Genomic DNA, 24,385 nt, shown 5'->3' on the forward strand with positions numbered 1-24,385 from the left:
GATGCTGAAATTTTTGTTCTGCTTTTTTCTCAAATATTTAAACAGCAAATTTTGTCTCCATTAATGTTTCCCCTGTGTTCAATTTAAATTATTTGTCCTTGATCTTTGTCCATCTAGCTACTGCTTCTGTCTTCCCTTAACTACATCTTTCAAATATGATCACATCATTGCAGTAAATGTCTGTTTGTTCTAACGTTGTGTGTACAAGAGCTGTTTGAAGCACTTTTCCACTGTGGTGTCTCAGTTTCAATTACCTTATTTGAGGACCAAAATTCACATTAAGTTCTTATAAAATATTTTCTACTGAGAAGAGCAGACTGTTTTCTTTCATTGGAACACATGAATGATTCTTGTAATTGGATGGTAAAAGTTTGCTGTTTTGGTGGATGGTATTGCAAGAAGCTTGCGGAAGCGTTGACATCAGGTATAGAGTAAGTGGTGTGCAGCTTTTTCAGCATGATGTGTTGTAATCATGATACTAATCTGAGCAGAGGGACAAAAAACTACAAGGATTTTGTGCAATAGCACTGTCATACCTGAAAAGGGAAAGAAAAGGTCACGCTTAGGATCTTTTGATACTTAATCCTTCATGGGGGCTGAGTCCCTACTGGATGCTGATGGAGGATGAATGTTTGCTACTGAAAACAGCAGTCTGGAATGCAGTGTGGCATTTCTTTCAGTTATGGGAACCAAGGAATGATTTTCTATGATATGTAAATTGTTGTATTTTAGACAGCGCTGATGGAGCACAAGAGAAACAAGGCATTTTCTCAGGGCAGAATAGGCAGTCTCTTCTGATCCCTTGTTTTTAGCACTTCACTTTTAGATGTACTATTTTTAGACAGCTTGAAATACAAAAATATTTGCTTTTTCTCCAGTTAAAAGAAAGCCCTGTTGTGACACAGCATGACTCAGTCTTTTTATAGCCACATCAAATACGTGTTGCTGAAGATAACACAAACATATATAAACAATGATAAAGGCAAAAATAAGAAACTGTGAGTTGCTATTGTACCATGAGGTGTAGGCCAGCAACAAAAGTTCTGAAAATAAATGTCTCATCAATATTTATTATTCATCCTGAACAAAACAATACTGTGCTTTAACCATGTCATACCAAAAGTAGTACAAGAAGCCTAGAAAGTAGTTAGTATTAGTACATCATTCTTTACATCTCCAGAACTGCCTTGGCAGTAAGTCATGAAATCCACTCAGTGTTGATGGTGCTGTCGCCCTCATGTCCTCAGTAAGATGTTCCTATCTCCTGCTGTTCATGTAGCTATTGCCTTAAGCTGTTAACCCGTGGGTGCTAAGAGAAATTTGCAGCATTTCAGTGGAGTTAATTCTAGGCTCTTCAGAGTCTTGGTAGGCTTGATGCTGAAGATGGTGAAATTGCTGAGGTGTGCAGGGCAGCACTGCCGTTCCCAGCCCGCTGGTGCTGGGGCTGAGCTCCTGCCACAGAGCCTCTCAAACAGAAGGCCTTTGGCTCACGGGGCCGTCTTGTGACTCATAAATATTATTCTTGTCAGAGAGCAAAGCAGATCTGATTTTGAGCCCTCAGCAGCAACCGCATGAATAATAACAGCTGACAGCAGTGCCATACACTCCTTTAATTCCAGCTTTTTGGGCCAGCTGAGTTTCTGTGTGCTGCTCCGAGCGCAGGCTACAGCAGCCCTGGCAGCCAGGCTTGTTAGCACTCACTTCTCTCTCAGCCATGGCTTTTCTCCTTGAAGAGGTACCGTGGCTTTTTGCAGGCCACTGATAGGGTAATCTGCTGAGCTTATCTTTTTGCATCAGTTTAGGCTTTAATGTTGTAACACAAAGACATGTATTAGGCTGCTAGGCCCAGCCAAGCTCTATGCCAGCCCAGCCCTTCCCATGTCACTATTTCATTAAGCTAATGAAATAAATACATTAGGACAATCTCTATTTGAAAATCACTTTACTGGTTCGGTTTGTTCTGCAAGGATGTAAAAATTAAATCCAGATGCATCAAGACTCAAAGAAAAAATGTATTCTGAGGTGTAATTTATCACAGAATGGTTTGAGTTGGAAGGGACCCTTAAAGGTCATCTCATCCAACTCCCCTGCAGTGCACAGGGGCACCTACTGCTCCATCAGGCTCTCAGAGCACCGTCCAGCCTGACTTTAGAAGTCCCCAAGGACAGTGTATTCCACCACCTCTCTGGGCGACCTGTGCCTCACCACTTTATTGTAAAAATATAAAAAAATTCTTTCCTATATCCAATCTAAATCTCCCATCTTTTAGTCTGAAACTGTTTCCTCTTGTCCTGTCACAGTAGACTGCTAAAAAGTCTGTCCCCTTCCTTCTTATGGCCTCCCTTTAGGTACTGAAAGGCTGCTATCAGGTCTCCTCAGAACCTTTTCTTCTCCAGGCTGAACAGCCCCAGTTCTCAGCCTGTAGGAGAGGTATTCCATCCCTTCGACAGTTTTTGTGGCCCTACTCTTGCCATGGTCTCACAGGTCCGTGTGTCTCCTGTGCTCCATATCTGGACACAGTGCCCCAGGTGAGGTCTCACCATTGCAGAGCAGAGGGGCAAGGCCACCTTCCTCACCCTTCTTTGGATGCAGCCCAGGATACAGTTGGCTTTCTGCGCAGTGAGGGAGCATTGCTGGCCCTTTGGCACCTTGCTCTGTTATCGTTCCTGTGTATGTTCCTTTTTGCTTCTATTACCTTCATACCGTATTTCACTCTTCCAGATTTTTTACCATTGATATTGTTTATTGTTAGTAAAACTGGCTTGCTCAGTTATCTTGGTTTACTTGTAACTCCTTCAAAGAACGTAAGACAAGGCTAACTATAATTTGATTACATGCAAACTTTTCCTGCCTGGTGTTACATTCCTTAGAATTTTCCATTCCATGAGCAGATCCTTTTCCATTCACTGCCTGTGCTTCTTCATTAGTAAGTGAACAATATCAGCCCTTAGGATTAATTTATGAGGAACAGCAGTCCTTGCCTATTAAGTTCTTCTCCTGGTTTCCTACCTACTCTTTGGCTAAGTCTGCACAGCTTTCTACAAATCCAGCTTACTGTACCGTCATCATTTAAAAATCCTCATTGTGTATGTATATATTACAGTATTATTTGTCTGATTCTGAAAATGATCCTAATTGTATTTTCTCAAAGAACATTTTGTTCAGTTTTGTCTGAGTTATTTGTTGCAAGCATATCAAGTATAATTTTGAGATGGAAAATTTTTCGCATGTGTTAGAATTTTGGGAGGGACATCTAAAGTACGTTTCTATTGTTTGCTTCTTGAACAAGTTCTGAGAATTGAATTGCAGATATTGTAATTTTCAAACCTCTAGGAAAGGTGCAGCACTGGAGAGGCCTGAGGAGTGCCTTTACAACTCCTATGACACGGATTTATTCAGATGGTTTATGATGGGAAGATCTTTTCTATTTCAGAGCAATAGGAGAATGAGGTAACTGTCAGCTGATGATAGTCCCAGTTGGAAGGGCCTGAGGTTGATAAATTTGCATCAGACTCTGTAGCTACCATTCTATGATTTATGGTTGGAAGAGCAAGAACTTGAGGATCGTCGTGTAGGAACAGCACTCTGTTTTGCTACCTGGACTGAGGAGATGCTAGCCACTGCTGCCTGTCCTGCTCTAGGTTCCTGAGAAAAGGCAGGGTGAGGGCAAAGCTTAAACATGTAGGTGAAATTAGTCACTATTAAAGCTTGCATTTATTTCTAGATCTATAGGAGAAATCTAATAATAGTCTGCCAATGGTTTGTCACTTCTCCGTGCATTTTCATGTATGCCTGTGCTTCAAGGAAAAAATAGTCCCAGACTACTGGTAGGAACTTATTTAGTTTAATTCAATATTATTGTGAACTACTTGGTGCTGTAACTGTCAGCTGTCTCCATGCAATATGCTTCGTGGACATTTAGACTGCTGCCTTTTCCATTTGACTGTCTGATACTGTGGTACTTGGATTTGCTGGCAGCTGTTCGTTAAATCAGTGGGTAAGCACAGGGGTGAGCAGCTCTCAAGGTAAGCTGAGTCTTCTGGCACTGCCCCTCTTGCTTTCATTGTTGCATTACTTTTGGAAAGAACCTTCTGGCCCGGTAATGTGTAACTTGCAGTCAGCAGCAGTCACTGACTTCCATAAAGCTTGCTGTTACACAAACTGCGTGCACATTTTCCATACATCCCATGGCTTTGTGAGCTCTGTCCTTTTCTCACTGACCTTGCTGTCTCTGATATCATGCTTCTAATGGGCAGCTTGATTGTTTCCTACAGTCTCCTTTCTTACAAGTTTTCTGTAGTTTACTCCATTTTCCAATACTAAACCACGCTCTGCATAGCTTTATGAAATCTGTCATTCTCTGTGTTTATTTTTATACTATACCTTTTTTTAATCCATGCTGCCTGTCTCTTTTTTCAAGCACAATATCACAAATAGCTGATGAGTGCACTGGAGGAAATTATGTCTTCCTGCTGGACTTCCCTTTACTCAGATAACCTGACATCCAGCTGAGGTTTCAGTCATATGTTTTACAGCAATTTCCAAAAATTAATTGGTTCCTTCATTTACTCAGTGTTTCCAGATCATTGCTTCCATTATGCAAATATGAAATGGACATGTCTTACGTGAACTGAAATGGTTTTAAGATTGTTATTTTATTTAAGCTCATGTAAGGTTATTTGATGTTTAAGAGGACTGATGAGATTGTGTGCTTTCAGGTGTATTTTCCCCTGCTATCCTGTTTTTAAAAGTATTCTTTTCATTATCGATTACAAATACTCTTCAGTGTTGTTAGTGGTGATGGATAGCAGTAGTTAAAGACTTAATAAAAACAGGGGTAAAGCCTAGAAGTCTCCTGTGCTGTCTGCAGTGGGCAAATGAGTCTGTTTTTAGCGCAGGTTAATTTGAGATCAAATCCAGCTGGTCTTATTTACCATCTGTAATTATGCATTATGTTATTCTGCAAAATACGTTATAATAAGTTGCATGTATTCTGATGAGTATGACTTGATCCTGTAAAATGCATCTCACTGTTTGAAATTGTGATGCTAAGAAAGAGGAGGAATATACCAGATGACTGTTTTGTTAACCACTTCTTTCTTGACAGCATGCATGGCAATTTATTAGTGTAAAATGTATTCATTTCAGTATTACTAATTTGAGAATTCAGACTTAAAGTGCAGAAATACAGGAGTGCCGTGAGAATTACCTGTCAGACTCGAGGAATAGTTTTGGGATTAGAGAGCATTTAATCTAGACTGGATTTAATGTGTTTGTGGTTGCATCCATAGAAACGTAACTACAGTTCAAATCAGCTGGAAAAAAAACAGATTTTGATTTCAACTGGTACAAATTGAAATGTCACGAGTTTTCAGTAGCATCCTGAAATAGTAGTCTCTAAGTGTGGGGAGAGATTATCTATTCAGATGTCAGTTATGCACAGTGACTAACAGCTCAGAAGGGGCTGTTCAGGCACACAGCCTGTCAGGCTGTGCAGCATCATCTGCAGAACACCACTGAATGCCTTTGACATCAGTCTCACAGCTCCTATGAGAGTAGCAGCATCATATGTCCAGTTTTGGATTAGAAGACTGGAGAATCCAGGGTATCCCCATTTAATGCAGTTCAGATGGTTAATTATCCTCACGACTAATAGTTGCATTGCAGGAGTCTAATTTTTGCATCCTAAACTTCTAAGGATCTCAGTTGGAAATTCTTTTTTTTCCCCTGCATGTTTTAGAATTGCCTGACGTCTGAGAGCACTTCCACGTGTAGACATTCACAAAACCCTGTGAAATTATTGCTATTTTTGGAGGGCAGTGCAGTGCTTTAATTAATAGTTCAGAGATGTGTAAGGTGACATTATTTGTGTATGCTTTTCAATAGCTGGGTCAAGGGATAGAATTCAGTGTGAGCAATACATTTTGGAAACTGGAATTAGACTGGTTGCTTTCAGATATTTCATGCTAATGAGAAATATTGTAACCTTTTTTTTTTTATATACTTATTGTGTTTTCCTGCAGGGAAGCAAAGGGCACTACAGATATCACTGGCAGAGCCACAATGTCAAGCACAGCGGAGTGGACGATATGGTCCTTCTTTCCAAAATCACAGAAGATTCCATAGTGGAGAACCTAAAGAAGCGATACATGGATGATTATATTTTTGTATCCTTTCTAGTATTGCTGTTAGTTGGGCTCTGTGGGTGTATCATAGCGTCATATCATAGCATCATAGGAAGCCCTGGGTTGAAAAGGACCACAGTGCTCATCTTGTTTCAACCCCCTGCTATGTGCAGGGTCGGCAGCCATCAAACCAGGCTGCCCAGAGCCACATCCAGCCTGGCCTTGAATGCCTCTCTGGGGATGGGGCATCCACAGCCTCCTGGGGCAACCTGTTCCAGTGCTTCACCACTCTCTGAGTGAAGAATTTCCTCCTAATATCTAACTTAAACCTCCCTGAAGGTTGAAATTAAGATGCTGTACAATTCTTTTTTATGTGGTAGTTCTTGTCACCGTTGAAGATAATTTTGTAGCTCCATACGTTCTGACCCCTCAAGCTAATCCAGCATTGCTGATGCTTGATCAAGAGTTAATAGTTTTAAGCCTTACGTACGTGTTTTGAGATGGTGTTATCTTCTTTACCTCCCAGATTCTAATGCTTTCACATTAGCATTTCTCCTATTACATAACCCTGTTTACAACTTGTTCTGAATCATGGGTTGATGAAAACATGTGACCATGTGAACATCTGTAAATCTACGATGCTTGTTCTATAATTTTTTTTTTTATTTACTATGATTAATGAAAATGTGAAAGATTTAAGTAGTCAAATATATAACAGCAAGAAAAACAAATTTCAGCACCAAAAATGTTTTTGTTTTTGGAAATTTCACATGAATAGACTTCTTTGATGTAAAACACAAGCACTGTTTGATTTTTAGCTTCTACAATGTAACACAAGCTACAGTAATCAATTTTGTAACCTGCAGTCAGCGGTGATACTGTTCTTCTGCTTTAACTGGATTTTGGTACCAGCTAGTAGTGTATGGAGAGCAGTTATTTTGAAGAGTTTAATTTCTTTTTAGCAGAATGGGAATAAAATAGAACTTCTCCTATTTCCAAATACTCAGACAGTAAGAGCTTTAGCAAGGACCAGTAGAGGAGAAGTCATGCTATGGCTGTGCTGACGTTTACGTCTCGAACTGTTCAAGTTTTCTGTAAGTTCATGTGTGAGTTGCAAAGAATTTCTCAGACTGATTGTACTGGGGCAATCTACAGCACTCTTCCTGGTAATAGAAGAAACATTTCTGTCAATGGGAAGTCCTGCATCTTCCATGCACAATATTCACAAAGTTTTCAGTGCTCAATGCTTTTTTTTCTTACAAAAGTGAGAGTACCAGATTAACATAGAGATGTTTTATTTTTTCCTTTTACTGAAGCAGCTTGTGTGCTTTCCAAGGGGCCTGGTGGTCACATGGGTTATCAGACTCTTCTTTTAAAAGCATTATAATTCATTTGTGCGGAGAAAAATAATCCTTTTGCAGTTCTGTGCAGGCTTTTTGTTCTAAACTGGAGACTATCTCTTGAATCTTTCAACTGTTCTTATGCTCACCCATGAATGAACATTTCTCTGTGCTACTCTGCGCAGAGATTACTGATTCTTCCCAGAAAATGCTGGTATTGTTACCAACAGAAAACTGTCACTTCAGATGGTTATACGGGCACAACGAGTGCTTGATATTTTGGAGGCCCAGATGTTGTCACTCTTTGAATAAAATTTAAAAATGTATGAAGAAAGCATTGCAAATTAATAATACTGAGATTACGTTCACTGATTTATAGTAGTTCTTTGACTAATGCAATTCTGTCTGGGGCACCAGCATAATGGTTCTTACACAGCCAAACACAGGAGCATAAATTTCTCAGTTTTCCTACTTAGGTATGGAAAGCTTGGATAAGTAAGTTCAGTTGTGAGCAATTCCAGCTTGTTCAGTGAAACCAACAGTACAGTGTTTTGAACTCACTGACATGGGTACACTGCTAACTTCCAACTCAATGAACCAGTCCTGCCTGTAAAGTAGTACCAGTTGTTTCAGTTGCGTATATAACAATTCATTACCTACGCTGTAAGTGTAGGCGGATGTACAGCTGAATGTGGAACTGTGAAACACTGACATTCAGAATGTTGCAAAAAAAATTTCTGGGAGTAATAATAAACTGAAATGTTTTATAGGGTAGCCTGCAGGATATGTCTTCCAGGGAAGTGTCTTCCAATGTAACTGTTAACAGTTACACTCATAAAATATCACCACAGCACTGCATTACCTAACTCCCTTAGCTCCTTGCCTTGTACACACAGCTGAGTAATTGTCCAATTCAGCTCAGTACGGGTGGTTTCCATCTGTCTGCACGCTCAGCACAATCTCTGTGAGATCAGAATGTGTCAGTACAGCTCATTCTGTGAAGGTCAAAACAATCTTTTCAATACTAACAATATGATCTTCTCAGTTACAAAGGAGCAAAGCAGTTCAAATGTACCATTTCCTTTCTGTATTTTTGTTTAGGGAATGTTGGACTTGGGCCTGTAATACATGTTCCTGTGCTTAACTTGTCCTAAAATAAATATTTTGATAATATGAAAGTATCCCACTGAATGATATGTTTATATTCGTGTAAGCCTTCTAATTTCATTTTTATTAAGAATTGTTTTAAGCTTTCTTTTTTCTGTATTGTTTGAAGCTGTATCCTGTTGTGTAATATATGGAAAGGCTGTTGCAGTATCTGGTGGTAAGATACTACTATATAAACTGTGGTTACCTTAACTGCTTTTGAATGCAGACATATATTGGCTCTGTGTTAATCTCTGTGAATCCTTTCAAGCAAATGCCGTATTTCGGGGAAAAGGAAATTGAAATGTACCAGGGAGCCGTAAGTAAAGCAGTTTGCAATGTACTACAGTATTGCCAGGGATGTAAATATTATTCCATGTGGTTAAACTCGTGGAAGCATTTGTTTCTGGGTTTTGGTGGTATTGTATTAACCTGGAAGAACGTGGCTGATACCCTTCACCGTATACTGAGTCCTCAAATTGAATTCCCTGAAACACAGAATTAGCTCTCAAGAAAATACTTGCATTGATTAACTCTAATCCATACCAGATTTTTCCCCTTGACAAGCCTCTCCTCCTGCAAAAACACTTTTTAAGCTACTGTTTGCTTAAACTGTGGCACAGAAACCAAAATGGCTATTGGTGGATTTGAAGAATATGGGTAGAGATGTCACAGACCAGACAAGTAGAGTAAGAAAATTGGGATGCCAAAAATAGATGCTGGTTTTGAAAATAACGCTTGAAGGACATTATGGACTTAAAATTCTGCTTTCTGCTCTGTTTGAGTTAGGCATGTCCATGGGTAGAAGACCAGGGAAACCATCCAGTTTAGGCGGGTGCTGTGGATGAGGATGATCCCATTACAGCATCAGGCTGTAGTGGCTTAGGTAGTTTATTGTTAGCACACGAGCATTGATGGGATAGGCTTAAATTATATCAGTTTGTCTTGAACAAGTAATATATTTCAATTAGGGGCCATTATTAGAATGGTGTGTTTACATACTTCAGAAGAGAATTATGGGTGAGAAAAAGATCAGTAACAAACCAGGCATTGGTTTGTTTTAACTAAACAAACAAAAATTCCTGTAAGTGGATTTGAAAGTTGTTTTTTTTCCAGGAATATAGTTCTTCCAATTGAAATAAATTTATTTTTCTCTTTCTGCATCGTTTAAAGTTATGTTATGTTGAAAAATGTATGTTCTATTTCCCTTTCTAGGCACAATATGAAAACCCACCACATATTTATGCTCTTGCAGACAGTATGTACAGAAACATGATCATTGACAGAGAAAATCAATGTGTCATTATTAGGTAAGGAAAAGATCTGTAAGAAAATATTTTTGTCTTGTTCCTGTTGTAACTTCAAGAAAGGGAAAAGCTAATTTTTTATTATACTAATAAGAACCTTCTGAGTTCACGACCAGTGAATATTTTGGGGTTTTCTATGTTGGTTGTTTATGTTCTGACCCTCCCTTTTGTTTTCCGGTGGAATCCTGATAGCTTAACAACAAATCTCTCTCTCATAGCCAGCCTCGTGCCCATCACCTAATAGCAATAGCTCAAGTGACCACGTGAGAATGAACAACTCTAGCAGCCGCAGACACTGCTAGCTAAATCTGATACTCACATTGACTACATTGACTGCATTAGCATGTTCATTTTAGGTTTTTTTTTTCCCAGTTAAAAGTAAATGAACTTTTGTTCATTTCAGAATTTAACTTGCTTTCAGTCAGAGGCAAAAGGACGAGGCAGATACTAACAATTATTCCTTATTATTCCATCTGAATTAGTAGGCTGAGAGAATCCACTGTAAAATTACTGAACTTGTTTAATGATAGGCATTACTTAAGTAACAGTGAAAGTGAATGTTGGGTGCAGAAGGTACTCTTTGGCCCTGTCTGTGAACTTATAAATGGTTTATGATAAAAGAAAGCATACAGAAATACAGGATATTTGAGCTGGCCTGTTATCCATCCTTTGACTTTCCTTCTTACATAGAACACTTAGGAAATTCCCTGTGGTGCTCCTGGAATTGCAGTTTGCCTTTGGCACTGGTGCTCAGAGTGGAGTGCGTGCCCTGTAAGGTTTACAGTGCAATCCACTGGGGGGGTCTAGGATGAAAGTATTAGAACATTGGTAGTACATGTACATAATCTATAAGCAACCAAATTATAAGCATATATTGGGAGCCTGTGTTCAGTAATGTCTTGCTGGTTGGTTACATGATCAAAGGAGTTTGGAGAACACTGGTCTGTGGGAATGGATCAGTCAAGAACTAGAGAAAAGTAAGAGGAAGAAAGTTATTTGAAGTTAAACAGCCAATATTCCATTAATAACAGTCTTTCTGAGCTTTCAGTTGTTTTTCTTTGGAGCACTCAGGCATCACTATGAATTTAACTGCTATTGAATTTAAGAAAAGAGGTTGCAGCTCTCACTGATGAGCTGCTTTGGATCCTTGTTGAGGAATATTTGTTTGTAAGTTAGATTCATTGTCTTATTTCACGTGATCAGTGCCTGGGGTTCATCCAGGCCGTGCTTTACTTGGTGATGGCATACAGTGGAAAAGCAGACAGTTGTCGCCCTCAACATTAGCAGAAATGTATGTATGTATGTATGTGGAAATTGTTGGTTTTGCACATAGGAAGGTCAGCCGAACATTAATGGTTTGCTAAAAGCTGAGCTGTACTGTATTGGCCTTCCTATTATGGGCAGCTATCTATAGCATAGTCTTGTGTCTCAAAAATCCCAAATTCATTTTCTCTTATTCTTGTTTCTCATACTTCTGAATTGTTCCTTGAGCTGCCATCTGGTTTGGAAAATTGATGCCTGTTGCCATGTGAAGTTACCAGTCCCATTTGGTCAAATTCAGATCTGTTAGGCATGGGTAAAATTGAGATTTATTTTGATTTTTTGAACAAAATCACATTCCAGAGCCTGGAGTGTTTCTTATGAAGCTGAATTTATAGTGAAAATTCTTGAAGTGTTGTGGGTGGTTAATATAAAGCACAATTCTTGATACGTTGCTACTGCCTCAAAGGTTTTTAATGCAGTGGAATTGCATTTTCAGAGAGCTGAGATGCAGGCTTTTTTGAATTTACAGGTTAAAATTCTTAGGAGAATTCTTGGGTTTAAGTGATGGATTATGTGTTTTAGGAGCTCCTGCACTGCATATGTGCAGAGTGAATTCTTTCTCAGTCTGTGCACAAAAGATGCAAATTCTGCTGGAATTAATTAAAATATACTACAAAACCAGAAAATGTTTGCCAGGGACATTTCAAAGAGTTCCTCTTCCTTTCCAGTGTTTATTTGTTGTATGATTTGTCTTATTGCAAACTGGAAAAACTGCAGTACTTTCGGATAGTTTTCATGATAGTATTCATTTTTCTAGGACGCCATGAAGTTATTTCTCTGAAATCAGGTGACTTAGCTGTTCTTAAAATTAATTCTGTTTCATTTGATATTTTAATACTTTGCCCACATTTAGATACATCTCATATTTTGTGATTAGAATGACGTCACAATTTCTAATGACTAGATATGGCTTAAAACTGAAGTATCATTAAATTCACCATTTTGTTTCCTTACATTTTACTTAATTTCATAGAGCAGAAAGCACTGAAATTGATGGCTGACCGGAGATTCCTGAGATCCTGCAGCTCTGGTGTGAAATGGATGTTTGAGCTGCTCTTCTACCACTCTGTTAATAGCTGCCAAGGACTGTAGCATTACAGCCCCTAAGCTGCTGATTGTCAGAAAATTGAGATACAGCTCTGTTTGTTTTCAGTTCCACAGAAGTCTGCTGAATGTGAGCAGCTTCAAATGGACCTTGCATTTCAGTGAACCATAATTTTTTTCCATAAAACTTTGGCATTTGGGAGAGGAGTGATGATGACAGTGTGGCTATTAAGAGGTGCTGGTTTGCTTATCTTCTTCACAGCTAGCCTAAGTTTGGAATTGCTTCACTGAAAATTTGTGTTGGAACAGAAGAAACAGAGCAAGCTAGTACAGAAACAAACCCAATTTTTCCTTCTTTTCTCTCTTCGTATTGTCAGTCAATTTTATTTGTTTTTTTAAAGAGAGCTTTGCAGAGAGGGAAAGGGAGAAATCCTGCGTAGCCTGGGCTAGTTCAGTCACATCTGGTCTCATGGTGCATTTAGAGACAAAGGAATGGTGGGGAAGGGGGTTGCTGCACACCCGTCTTCCCACTGCATGTGATTGTGCACCTGCGGCTTCTACTTCCAGCCCTGGGAAGGGATGTGTGTTCAAATTGTGGGGAGCAGATTTCCAGGCAGGTGAAGGAAGGCTCCAGAGGTGTTATGCTGTAGTCAGGAACCTTTGTCAGAGGTGGGGCCACGCAACCTTTGGCCAGGATGTTTAGTTCCTGGATTGTAGGTGATGCATTTAAACATTGATGGAAAAAGTTCTTCAGAAAGTTAGGGAATTAACGAGGAAAGTAGATCTGAAAGAAAATACAGTTCTCTGAAAGACTGAATAGATTGTAACACTGGTATATATTTGTTTGTTTGTAGATTTATTTATTAATGCAGTAACACTCACTTTGAAAATCAAAATCTCACCAGCCAACTTTTCCAGAGCCAGAGAAGATTATTTCATTAGTGGAATAATTGCATATATGCTAAGAAAATAAAAAAAATAAGCTGAGAAAATTATATGTACATATCTAATTATTGCTGAGGAGCCGTGAGCTGTTCTGAATGGGTATTAGCAGTGTATGCAGTGATGTTATTCCTGGGCTGGCTTGTGGCTGGGCTGTGTGCAGGTGCAGAATGTGTGCTTCTGTGGGAGGAGGGAGCACTACTTGTGGCTTTCTTCCCTCGTTTGTATGCATCAGGCAGAATTAACAAGGGAGTTTATTCATCTGAGCAAAGCAGCTTTGCTGGAGTTTGATTTCTTATTGACTTCATGGTACTGAGCATAATACTTCATTGGGAACTCTACTGAACCAAGCTCATAAACTTGTGTCTGCTGCATCAGGCTGTTTTTATTTCTTCCTCACTGGGAGTGGCAGCACTTGCAAGCATCAGCAATGACTTGTCCCTCAAGATTGTAGTTACCAAGGGTTTTCTTTTAAGATTTTTAATTCCTTCTAGACTACCATTTTCTTTTAATTAAAAGCATGGTGGTTATGATTATTATTTTTCAATTGTGTCGCTATGAATGTTTCTCCAGATTGTTCTTAAGGTGTTGCCTTCCTTTAAATTTGAAGACTTTGCTTTTTGTGACTTCTGCCAGGAGATGCTGCAGTTGCCTTAAAGCAGTTTCCCAGACCTCCTTGTTTGTAATTTTAGTTTACATTTTAACTCTGTGTGGTAATGTTCGGATGCAGTGAAACCATATGTGACAACGGTGTGCCTGAAAAGACAATACAGCATCTTAAATGTTAGGGAGGTACATTAATGGAAGATCACTTATAAGCCTGACTTCTTAGCAAACAACTAGTATATATCTTAAGCCTATAAAGATTGAAATTTAATTGAGATTTTTAGTTAACTTCTATATCTTGGCTTTCCATAAAACTCAAATGACAGTTGTAAAACTCCTATAGGTAAACTAACTGGAAATATGGCTGGATTTTAATGAGGGAGTGGTAGAAATGTAAGTCTAATGTAGTAAGAAAAATTAGTTAACAGCTTTCAGTTGCAGAAGGGAAATTATGTCTCTGAAATTATGTTACTGAGGTCTCTGAACATAATTGGAGAAAGGGGATTTTGTATGTAAACAATCTAAAAAGCTTATTCAGACAAGACAGAATACTTTACACGCAGCGTTCTTTATATATATTTATTATTAAAATGTTCACCTTGTGCTGATTATGTAGGTAACTATTATATTGTCTTCTATTGTTCTGCAGCCAGGGAGATTACATTATATGTCACTCAGCAGGTTAGTTTTAGAGAGAAGAATGAGGCTCTGTATTGGATCTTGCTTGTATACTCTAATCAAAGGATTATATGTAGGTTGCTCTGGAAGTAATGTCTCCTATTTATTTCCATGGAAAATACAGCAGATATGAAGAGTATGATATCATTATTGATAGAGCAAGTTCTTAGGTATGAAGCACTCTTTCTCAATGCCATTAGCTATGCATGTCACTAGTGATGAACAAGAGCCTGTGTGCCACGCTTACAAAAATCTGTACCAGCAGAGGTTCCCCACTGTCACTGTTGCTGCTGCTGAAACTTGCTGCCCACCACCTTGCTGTGCTCACATCTACAGTTCAGTCACCATAAATGTTCAGCAAGCATTGATGAATGTCAGTAGGTGCCATTTTTTCTGCATGAAAAAATTCAATTCCACCCCATTGCTTCATGCACTTCCGTGTAAGACACCATTTTGTCAGACTGCCCCTCTGCTGCATCTGTCACACAGCAACAACATGGAATGGAATGGAATATTGGTGGGAAGGTTCAACCTCTGCTGCCTTACCACCAACATCCAACACTGATGCTGTTGGCCAATAAAATAGAATAGGAGGCATTACAGAATCACAGAATTGCAGGGGTTGGAAGGGATCTCCAGAGATCATCGTGTCCAACCCCCTGCCAAAGCAGGTTCCCTACAGCAGGTCGCACAGGTCGGCGTCCAGGCAGGTCTTGAACATCTCCAGAGAAGGAGACTCCACCACCTCCCTGGGCAGCCTGTTCCAGTGCTCCGTCACCTCACTGTAAAGAAGTTCTTGCGCATGTTTGTGCGGAACTTCCTATGCTGCAGTTTCCAGCCGTTTCCCCTTGTCCTGTTTCCATTCACCACTGAAAACAGTCTGGCCTCGCCATTCTGCCCCCCACACCTTAGATACTTATACACCTGGATCAGGTCCCCTCTCAGTCTTTTCTTCTCAAGGCTGAACAGACCCAGCTCACTCAGCCTTTCCTCATAGGAGAGATGCTCCAGGCCCTTCACCATCTTTGTGGCCCTCCGCTGGACTCTTTCCAAGAGATCCCTGTCTTTTTTGTACTGGGGAGCCCAGAACTGGACGCAGTACTTTCAGAGCTGCCCTCATAATTCCTCTGGAAGGGGAGGAAGGAAAGAAAGGAGGAGCTAAAAATTTCCTGCTGCTCATAGTCTTATTCTCATTGCAGCTAATTATTAATTAACTTCACTGAACAAAACTTTGCTTTTCTGACATTGCAAATAGTTCTAGAAAAACAATGTGTCTTTCAAAGCATTCTTTTTTTGTTAGTGATTGAGAGCATATGGTGTTCGAAAAATCTCCAAGAAAGTTGCAGCTTAATCTGCTTCTTACTGTCAGCCATTATTGTCATTTTTTTCTGCCTTTAAAAATCTCTCTACTTCTAGCTAAAAAAATATTCTTGAATCATCGTAATAGCAGCAGAGCAGTAAGGTGCATGTGAAAAAGCTTCACAAAGTATGAGAATCATTTCCCTGTAAGAGCTGAGTACCTGATCTTAGTGGTGGCAGAAGACATCAGCTAAAATTACTTGAGTTCATAAATAATGTATCATCCTGTTCAGCAGTAATTTAGTTGGAGCTATTTACTGGTCTCTGACGAATAAACTTTTAATACTGAAAATGTAAGTGTATGGATGCATATGTGTGAATCAAACTGAAAAAAAACAGTCTTTTAGGCAAATTCATTTACTGTGAAGGAGAACTTACATTGAAATAGAGACTAACAATAAAATGGAACTATGTGCCTCCATATAATTTTCCAAGACAAACACTACAGAATCATGAATGTAAACCATGCTTAATTTGAGCAAAGAGGAGAAGGATAATGAGAAAATCTTAATGAAATGTGCTATATTTTTACCTCTTGATAAATAATATCTACTCACATTCATTGAGTATTTGGCTCCAGATCCTTTTTAACATCCAGCAGAGAATGCATGTATCAATTTAAGAATACGTTTTCGGTTAGATGGGCTTGTCTGTCTTGTTCTACAGGATGAGCAAATTTACTGTGAGTAAATTTTGGTTTGAAGAAGTTATTATTTTTCTACTAATCAAACTGTAGCTGTTTTTAACAATGATTTGCCATTTAGAAAACTCAGTCTGTGCCTCAGAATGTCATAGATATGAATTATACAGGCTTTCTTGTCTTCGATTGTTAGGAAGAGATGACTGAATAATAAAAGTTGATACAGTTGAGATAATCAAGAAGTATTTTTTCACTTTTTTGATCTGTGAAGCTGCAGGCAGGAAAAGATGCATCGAAACATTTCTGACAAAATCATTTCAGTATTTCTGTACTGTTTGGAAACTTTAAAGATGTAAAATGATACTTGAAGCTTGACAGCGTGGGGAGCTTCTTCAGAATTAAAACCTTTGGAAATGTCTCCATTAGTCATGTTGATAAGGAGCTGTGTGTTGACATTCTCAGCAAGTCCTTTTCCTGTGCAGGACATGCTGATGTTTCTCTGGCAAACGTAGCTAAAATTTGTACAGGAAAAGATGCGTGCTTGATCCATATCCAGGAACAAGTAGGCATAAGATAGAAGAGCCAACATTCACAGAAATTATTCAGGAACATAAGGACAGCACAGATTTTCACACAAAGATATCTGAAATATTTTTTCTTAATGACACTAAACCAACACTTACGTAAGCCTGCAGGAATTCTCCTCAAATACAGGTTAGCTGTAAGGTATGAAATAAAGCATTGAGGTTGCATTGCCTGGTATGCCAGTCATCTTTTCATCTTGAGAAGCTCTTACTAATTCTGAGAAAATGAAACTACTGATGTTCTAAACTGTATTCACAATTGAAGTGAAATATTGTAACGGAAGGAAGGAATTGTGAAAGCTAGTATGGAGTATTAAAACTTCTTGTACCCTGTGTCAAGAGGTATAGGAACAGGAAGGTGGTTCTTCCGTCATTCAGGATGTGATTAATAACGTCTCATTATTTCATTCAGGATTGCCAAAAAAAAAAAAAAGAACTGAAGTAGGCATCTGGCATGGCATTCAAGGCTTGGAGTTTCAAATGAGTTTGTATGTTAAGATCTGAAATCCCACTTAATTTAATTGGGAATTGATATATTTTGAGCGTATTTATTTCTCAATTTACATTATTGCTGACTTTGAATTCCCACAGATATTCTGGGATCCATGCAGGATGATTTATTCAGAATTATTTATTCATAAACAAATCTGTACTGCAATATTGTATGACAGTCTGTTATCAACTTACCCAATGTAAAACTTGAATTACTTCTTATTCATTATTATAGTATTGTTACTAACAGCAAGGTTGTACAAGATATACCCTGATTAACTCAATTGTTAGTTATTTAAAAACTAACAGGTATATTTTGTGTCTCACTTTCTCACAGTGGGGAAAGTGGTGCTGGGAAGACTGTGGCTGCTAAGTATATCATGAGTTACATCTCCAAAATTTCAGGAGGTGGCCCTAAAGTACAGGTGAGTTGACACAGCATAATACTAAAATATAAGCACCAATGTCATTTATGTGGACTACTGATGTAATTTATGTGGACTTGAGCAAGGCCTTTGACATGGTCCCCCACCACATTCTTATTTCCAAATTGGAGGAATGTGGATTTGGTGGGTGGACCACTTGATGGATAAGGAATTGGTTAAAAGGCCGCAGACAGAGGGTGGTCATCAATGACTCTGTGTCCAGGTGGAGACTGGTAACAAGCGGTAACAGGGGTCTGTCTTGGGACTGGTGCTCTTTAACATCGTTATCAATGGCATCAATGGTGGAATCGAGTGCACCCTCAGCATGTTTGCTGACAACATCAAGCTGAGTGCTGCGGTTGACACAGAGGAAGGAAGGGATGCCATGCAGAGGGACCTCAACAGGCTGGAAAGGTGGGCCCGGGTGAACCTGATGAGGTTCAACACGGCGAAGTGTAGAGTTTTGCACTTGGGCCGGAGGAATCCCAGGCATCCATATAGACTGGAAGGAGTGGTGCTTGAGAGCAGCCCTGTGGAGAAGGACCTGGGGGTCTTGATGGATGAAAAGTTTAACATGAGCCAGCAGTGTGCCCTTGCAGCTCGGAAGGCAAATGGTATCCTGGGCTCCATCAGAAGAGCGGTGGCCAGAAGGGACAGGGAGGTGATTGTCCCCCTCTACTCTGCTCTTGTGAGGCCCCATCTGGAGTACTGCGTCCAGGTCTGTAGACCCCACTACAAGAAAGACAGGGAGCTGTTGGAGAGGGTCCAGAGGAGAGCCACAAAGATGATCAGGGGACTGGAGCAGCTCCCCTGTGAGGACAGGCTGAGGGAGCTGGGCTTGTTCAGCCTGGAGAAAAGAAGGCTGCGGGGTAACCTCATTGCAGCCTTCCAGTACCTAAAGGGAGCCTGCAAACAGGAGAGGAGTCAACTCTTTGAAAGGGTTGACAACTGCAGGACAAGGGGAAATGGTTTTAATTTGAGGGAGGGGAGATTTAGGTTGGATGTCAGGGGGAAATTCTTTACAGAGAGAGTGGTGAGGTGCTGGAACAGGCTGCCCAGAGAGGCTGTGGATGCCCCGTTCCTGGAGGTGTTCAAGGCCAGGTTGGATGGAGCCCTGGGCAGCCTGGTCTAGCGTTGAGTGTGGAGGTTGGTGGCCCTGCACGTGGCAGGAGATTCATTATCCTTGAGGTCCCTTACAACCTGGGCCATTCTGTGAGCACAGTCTGAAACTTGAGTTTAGAGGCAGAATGGCAAAGGTCTGCCATGGCAGGCAGTGGCAGCCAGTAGGCACTCTACTAGAGAAGCTTGTGAGCAGCTGTAAATATGTGCCTGTCCTCAACTGCCGAAACAGCTGAAGAGCATAATGAACTGCATACCTGAAGATCACCTGTGTGATGAGAGCCCTTATGGGGTAAATCCACAGACCTGGAATGATCTCTGATCTCTGTTAAAAGAATTATGTCTACAAGTTTGATTTTTTTTTTTTTTTTTTTTTTTTTGAAGTTAGTGTAAGAAAGATACTTTAATTACTGTTCTGTTCTGAAGGTTGAGAACAGCAATCTCCTGTTAGGAGATGTTTTGTTTTTTTTTTCCTTCTGGCTTGATACTTTATTGAAAACTGAGCTGGCTTTTCGTGTTTTTATTAATTCTATTAAATCTGATTTGTATGCATACATTTGAGAGCCAACAATGTAAATATCATCTTTTTTTTATGAGGTTAGCTAGTATCTGTGAAAGCTACTTAAAACAATAAATAGTTCTTGTTCTTAATAGGTATGCTACTGGTGTCTGTCTGTAGAGGAAGACCACGAACTGTAAAGCCAGTTGCCTTGAGCAATTTCTTTTGAAGTAAAATGTAGTCATCTTTACACAGCCAAGCATACATTAGGTTTCTTCTGAAGCTAATAGCTAGATCAATTTCTATTTCCAACTTCTAGGATCAAATACAAAAGTGATAGTAATAGGCTGCTTGTGGCTGTCTCTGAATGTGAGGTAGCAATACCACTGGCCCCCACACAGTCGGCTCAAGCACTTGCAGAATCCTGAATTTCTTGCTGCTCAGAATTCCATCGGTTGTAGTTTCAGACCCTGCAAAAGATTTAAGTGTTTGTGTGGAGGAAGGAAGTTATTTAAAAACAAGAAAGAAAACCACATCAATTTACTGGCTGTGTTGCTTTGCCCAACAGTGAATGGAAGGACCAGTTGTTTGCAGCCTCAGGCATTTTGTTAAATTTTCTTCAAAACAGAGGGACATAAAAACTCTGATAAAAGGTTCTGTACCTTATCCATCCAAAAGGATCTTTTCCACACTTGCACCTACGTGCTTTTTTATAAATATTTTAGATTGTCGTGGTTTTCTGGAAAATTCCTATGAACTTAAAAAAAAAAAAATCTAAAAAAAAAAGTGTTTTTTAAATCTCTTTTTATTTTGTTTCCTAATATTTTAGCATGTGAAAGATATAATTCTGCAGTCCAACCCTTTACTGGAGGCCTTTGGGAATGCAAAAACTGTGCGGAACAACAACTCGAGCAGATTTGTAAGTCTGTCTCCATTAGAAATTATTTTTCTAACTTCTATGCTGTTACAGACACATTATTCAGGAGTATAATATAGATTGACTACAAATTAAGGACATGTATATAAAATACAATGTGTTTTAAAATATACGGTATGTGTTGATAGGCCTCTATTCATTCTGTATTGGTTGTTACTCTTGCTGGTCAAAAATTATGAAATGTTCAGTCTGTAAGCAAATAACAGTAACAAAACATCCAGGTCAGTAAAACACATGCAACGATATAATTTAAAAGCATGTTTTTTAACAAATGAAACCATTCTTAGAATTCTTTAATGGGAAATACCTTTTTTTTTTACATACAGAAAATAGGTAGCAACAATCTTTTGTCTGTCCTCATAAGATACTCAAGTTAATATTGAGAGCAAGTGTTCAGTAGCTAGCTTGCTATAGGTTACACTGCAGAAAAGTTACACATAAGCTTTACAAATTTGATACTTGTTCCTAAGCCAGTGTGAATGTTAACATGATAAATGCATCACGGAAAGGTAAAAATAATTGCTTTACGTTGCTTTCAAGCACAACACTGTTTTTCATTGGTCATAAATCTGCTAAATTGACTTCCATTACAAGTGGTCATTATGGCTACCTCTATGCTAAGCAAGGATCTCAGCAATGGGAAGAAGCCCCTCATTGCTTCTCTGCGTTGGCATTACCGTGTGGCACATTGTCTCTAGTCTAACTGTATAAACAAAGAAAGAAGGAAGATGTGATAGTTCAAGAATCTAAGCTTACGTAATTCTTGAGCCAGCTAAGTCACTGTGTTCAGAAAGATGAATATCATACTAATGGTCCTTGAGATGCAGTACAAGCAGTACATGATCTGATATTTACTAATTATTCAACAGCTTTAATTATTTATTGCAGGGGAAATATTTTGAAATCCAGTTTAGCCCAGGTGGAGAGCCAGATGGAGGGAAAATCTCCAACTTCCTACTGGAAAAATCTCGAGTTGTAATGAGGAATCCTGGAGAGAGGAGTTTTCACATTTTTTACCAGGTCAGAAGTCTACAGCTCTTTTATGAGTTATTTAAAATAACTTGTGCCAGTTTTTCCTTTTGAATTAAAAAGTCATTCACAACACAGTGAGGTTATTGAAAGCATATTTAAAAAGATAATGTGGATATCACTGGAAAACTTCATAGCATGTTAAGGCACCATCTAACATAGGCCTGTCTGCATTTCATCTAAAGAATGTACTTCAAATGATCAGCTTGGAAATTCACTGATAACTCTCTTATGGGGAAATCCTATAGAACGTAATGGAAAATGAGAACTTTCCAACAATTCTCTCTATAAACTTATCTATACAATCATACTTTCTGCTCTAGAACTCTGTACGACAGCTCTGAAATAGAGATTTAATTACGTTTTATGGGATGTATAAGATAACAGCTTTTGAATCCTCCAAACATCCCCAGGTTTTTATGTTCCAAAAAGCTTTTCTGGCCTTTTCTTGTCTTTGACATGAGAGTTTCTTATCAGCTGAAGTCAAGCTCTACAAAACTAGAGTAAATGCAGTGCAGTGTAAGTGAGCAACTGTATGCAGCTTCACATACATTTGAAGTGTTTTATGAAGATGGAAAGCTGAGTTGGAGCTAGACTTGCTCCAGAAGCTGTGCACTCTCCTCTTCTGAGGTGTATAAACAACTTGCAGTTCCCTTCTGAATTTCTTCTGTGGCTGAGAGAGGCTTTTTGATGCAGAGAATTAGAAAACCACAGGGTTTTGAATATTCTGTTTGGAGATTAGTTCATTCCTTCCTATCACTGCTGTACGTCTGGGCAACTGTGCTTGTCTTTCAGCAAGCATGGAAAATATGTTGCTTTTGAGGATTTAGGTAAAATGTTGAAGACTGAAAAAGCAGCTTTGCCTTATCTTTGTGGTAAAGAGACTAGATGTTTACTAAACCATTTATGAGAATGGAAATAAGCATCTGATCTTTCAGGTCAAGCTAGTGAAAGAATAAGAAGGTTACTAGCCTGGCACAGCACTATCCTTGTCTTCTCCAGTAATTTCAGGCTCAGTCACCAGTTTCTGACCCACTTTATCTGTGCTGAAAGTTTTTTCCCAGTGACTAACGTGAAGATTTTTATTTTCTAGTTAATTGAAGGGGCTTCTTCTGAACAAAAAAGCAGTCTTGGCATTACCAGTATGGATTATTATTACTATCTCAGTCTCTCTGGGTCTTACAAAGTAGATGACATCAATGACAAATCTGATTTCCAAGAAACACTGGTGAGTTCTTGACACCAATTTGTGTAGCAGTGGGTGTTCATCTCACTGTCCATTCGTAGCAAAGACATTGGTTTGGGAATGACAAATTCATGTGCAGGCAATGTACATAAATTATGTTTACTTGCAGAGATTGTATGTTACCCTGTGGAGAACCTTTGTTACAGTCTAAGAATCCTGAGAAGATGGCTACAATTCCATCTTTGTATAGAAATACATTTTGTTTTCTGCTTGTCCTTTTTCATAATGGTGCAAATTCTTGGATTGTATGCAGACAAACTTCTATTAGGAATCTACAGTATGGAGAATGTGAAAATGGTGAGGAACTTCCATTAAGGAACATGTAGAAGAAGACTGTTTCACCTTGATTCTTGAGAGCGCCTAATCTTTTCTTCCTGTTAAAAACAGCACAGCTGGGAGGCTGCATAAAGGGACTGAGAAGGCATGGGTCAGAGATTTCAGCCAAAAAAAAAAAGAAAAAATTACTTGTACATTCTAGCTACTTTGGTATTTTGGGAAAAGTTATGTTGAGAAGACATCCTGTATGTTGTCATGTACTCAGAGCCCAATGAGGCAGTCAGTCATTTTCTAGTCAGTGGCTGAAATAGCCTGAACCAGACAGATTGTGCTGCTTTTGAGTTTCACAGTTGTTCATCTCAGCAGATAAACTGTCTGTATAGAGGGAACAAAACTGTTCTTTGTTTCGCATTTTGCAGTGAAATTGATTTCAGTGTGAAGCTTAAGGGCAGGTGCTTGTTGTTCTGCAAGTTTAATTCTTCAAGAATTTATGTAGCTAACTCGTCTTTAAGTGGTGTATGTAAATGCTTCTGTAGTTAATGGTTAAAAAGGAAGAACAGAAATGCTCAAGTAGGATATCAGGTTTTCTATCACCTTGAAATTTCTGGCGATAATGAAATTTCTTTGCCTTAAGTGTTTGAATTCATTTGAAAAACTTGAATTTTTAAGGTAAAAAATTTGAAATGACTTTAATGGAGAGAGTCATTGAAAAGATTCTTTGCTTAAAAATTCTTTTCTTCCTAGCATGCAATGAGTGTGATTGGGATCTTTGCAGAGGAACAGACGTTGGTGCTACAGATCGTGGCTGGAATATTGCACTTGGGAAACATTAGCTTCAAAGAAGTTGGCAACTATGCAGCAGTGGAGAGTGAGGAGTGTAAGTACCTCTGGAAATTCTGACAAGAATGGGCTGAAACCCAGGTGGCATGAGCTGAACTTCCATCTTGAGCTACTTATCCAAACATAGTGCATCATTTCTTTAAGTGTAAGGCTGCTAATTCAGATTTTTCCAAAACCAGCAATGGTACCAAGGCCCTCTTTGTCTAGTACAGCACTGTAGGCTTTAATAGGAGTGCAGTTTTGAATTTAAGAAATCCTTTTCCAGCTGTCGAGCATGAAAAAAGAAACTGTTTCTTACATGTTGTTTGAGCCCACAGTGAATAAGCAAAAATCTGCAGTAGCTTATAGATACCTATTTGTTCTCTTATTTCAGTATGATCCGTAGTGGTTTGTGTTTAGGAAAGCTGCATCTGTTACTCTATTTTTAG

At 39.1% G+C, this 24,385-nt stretch overlaps 1 protein-coding gene across 1 annotated transcript in view; it reads left to right on the top strand.

Annotated features, from left to right (window-relative positions):
* The window catches only part of MYO1E (myosin IE), an 85,929-nt gene that overhangs the window by 25,258 nt on the left and 36,286 nt on the right, over positions 1 to 24,385 (top strand). The window contains exons 2-9 of the mRNA XM_042875589.1: positions 6,024 to 6,167; positions 8,841 to 8,930; positions 9,827 to 9,921; positions 17,924 to 18,011; positions 20,459 to 20,548; positions 21,455 to 21,586; positions 22,689 to 22,823; positions 23,862 to 23,994. Coding sequence (XP_042731523.1) covers positions 6,024 to 6,167; positions 8,841 to 8,930; positions 9,827 to 9,921; positions 17,924 to 18,011; positions 20,459 to 20,548; positions 21,455 to 21,586; positions 22,689 to 22,823; positions 23,862 to 23,994 — 907 coding nt within the window. The remainder of the gene's footprint in view (positions 1 to 6,023; positions 6,168 to 8,840; positions 8,931 to 9,826; positions 9,922 to 17,923; positions 18,012 to 20,458; positions 20,549 to 21,454; positions 21,587 to 22,688; positions 22,824 to 23,861; positions 23,995 to 24,385) is intronic.

This window comes from Lagopus leucura, unplaced genomic scaffold (genome assembly GCF_019238085.1).
Source record: "Lagopus leucura isolate 7727_CA_CO unplaced genomic scaffold, USGS_WTPT01 Super-Scaffold_100015, whole genome shotgun sequence".
Classification (NCBI taxonomy): Eukaryota; Metazoa; Chordata; class Aves; order Galliformes; family Phasianidae; genus Lagopus; species Lagopus leucura.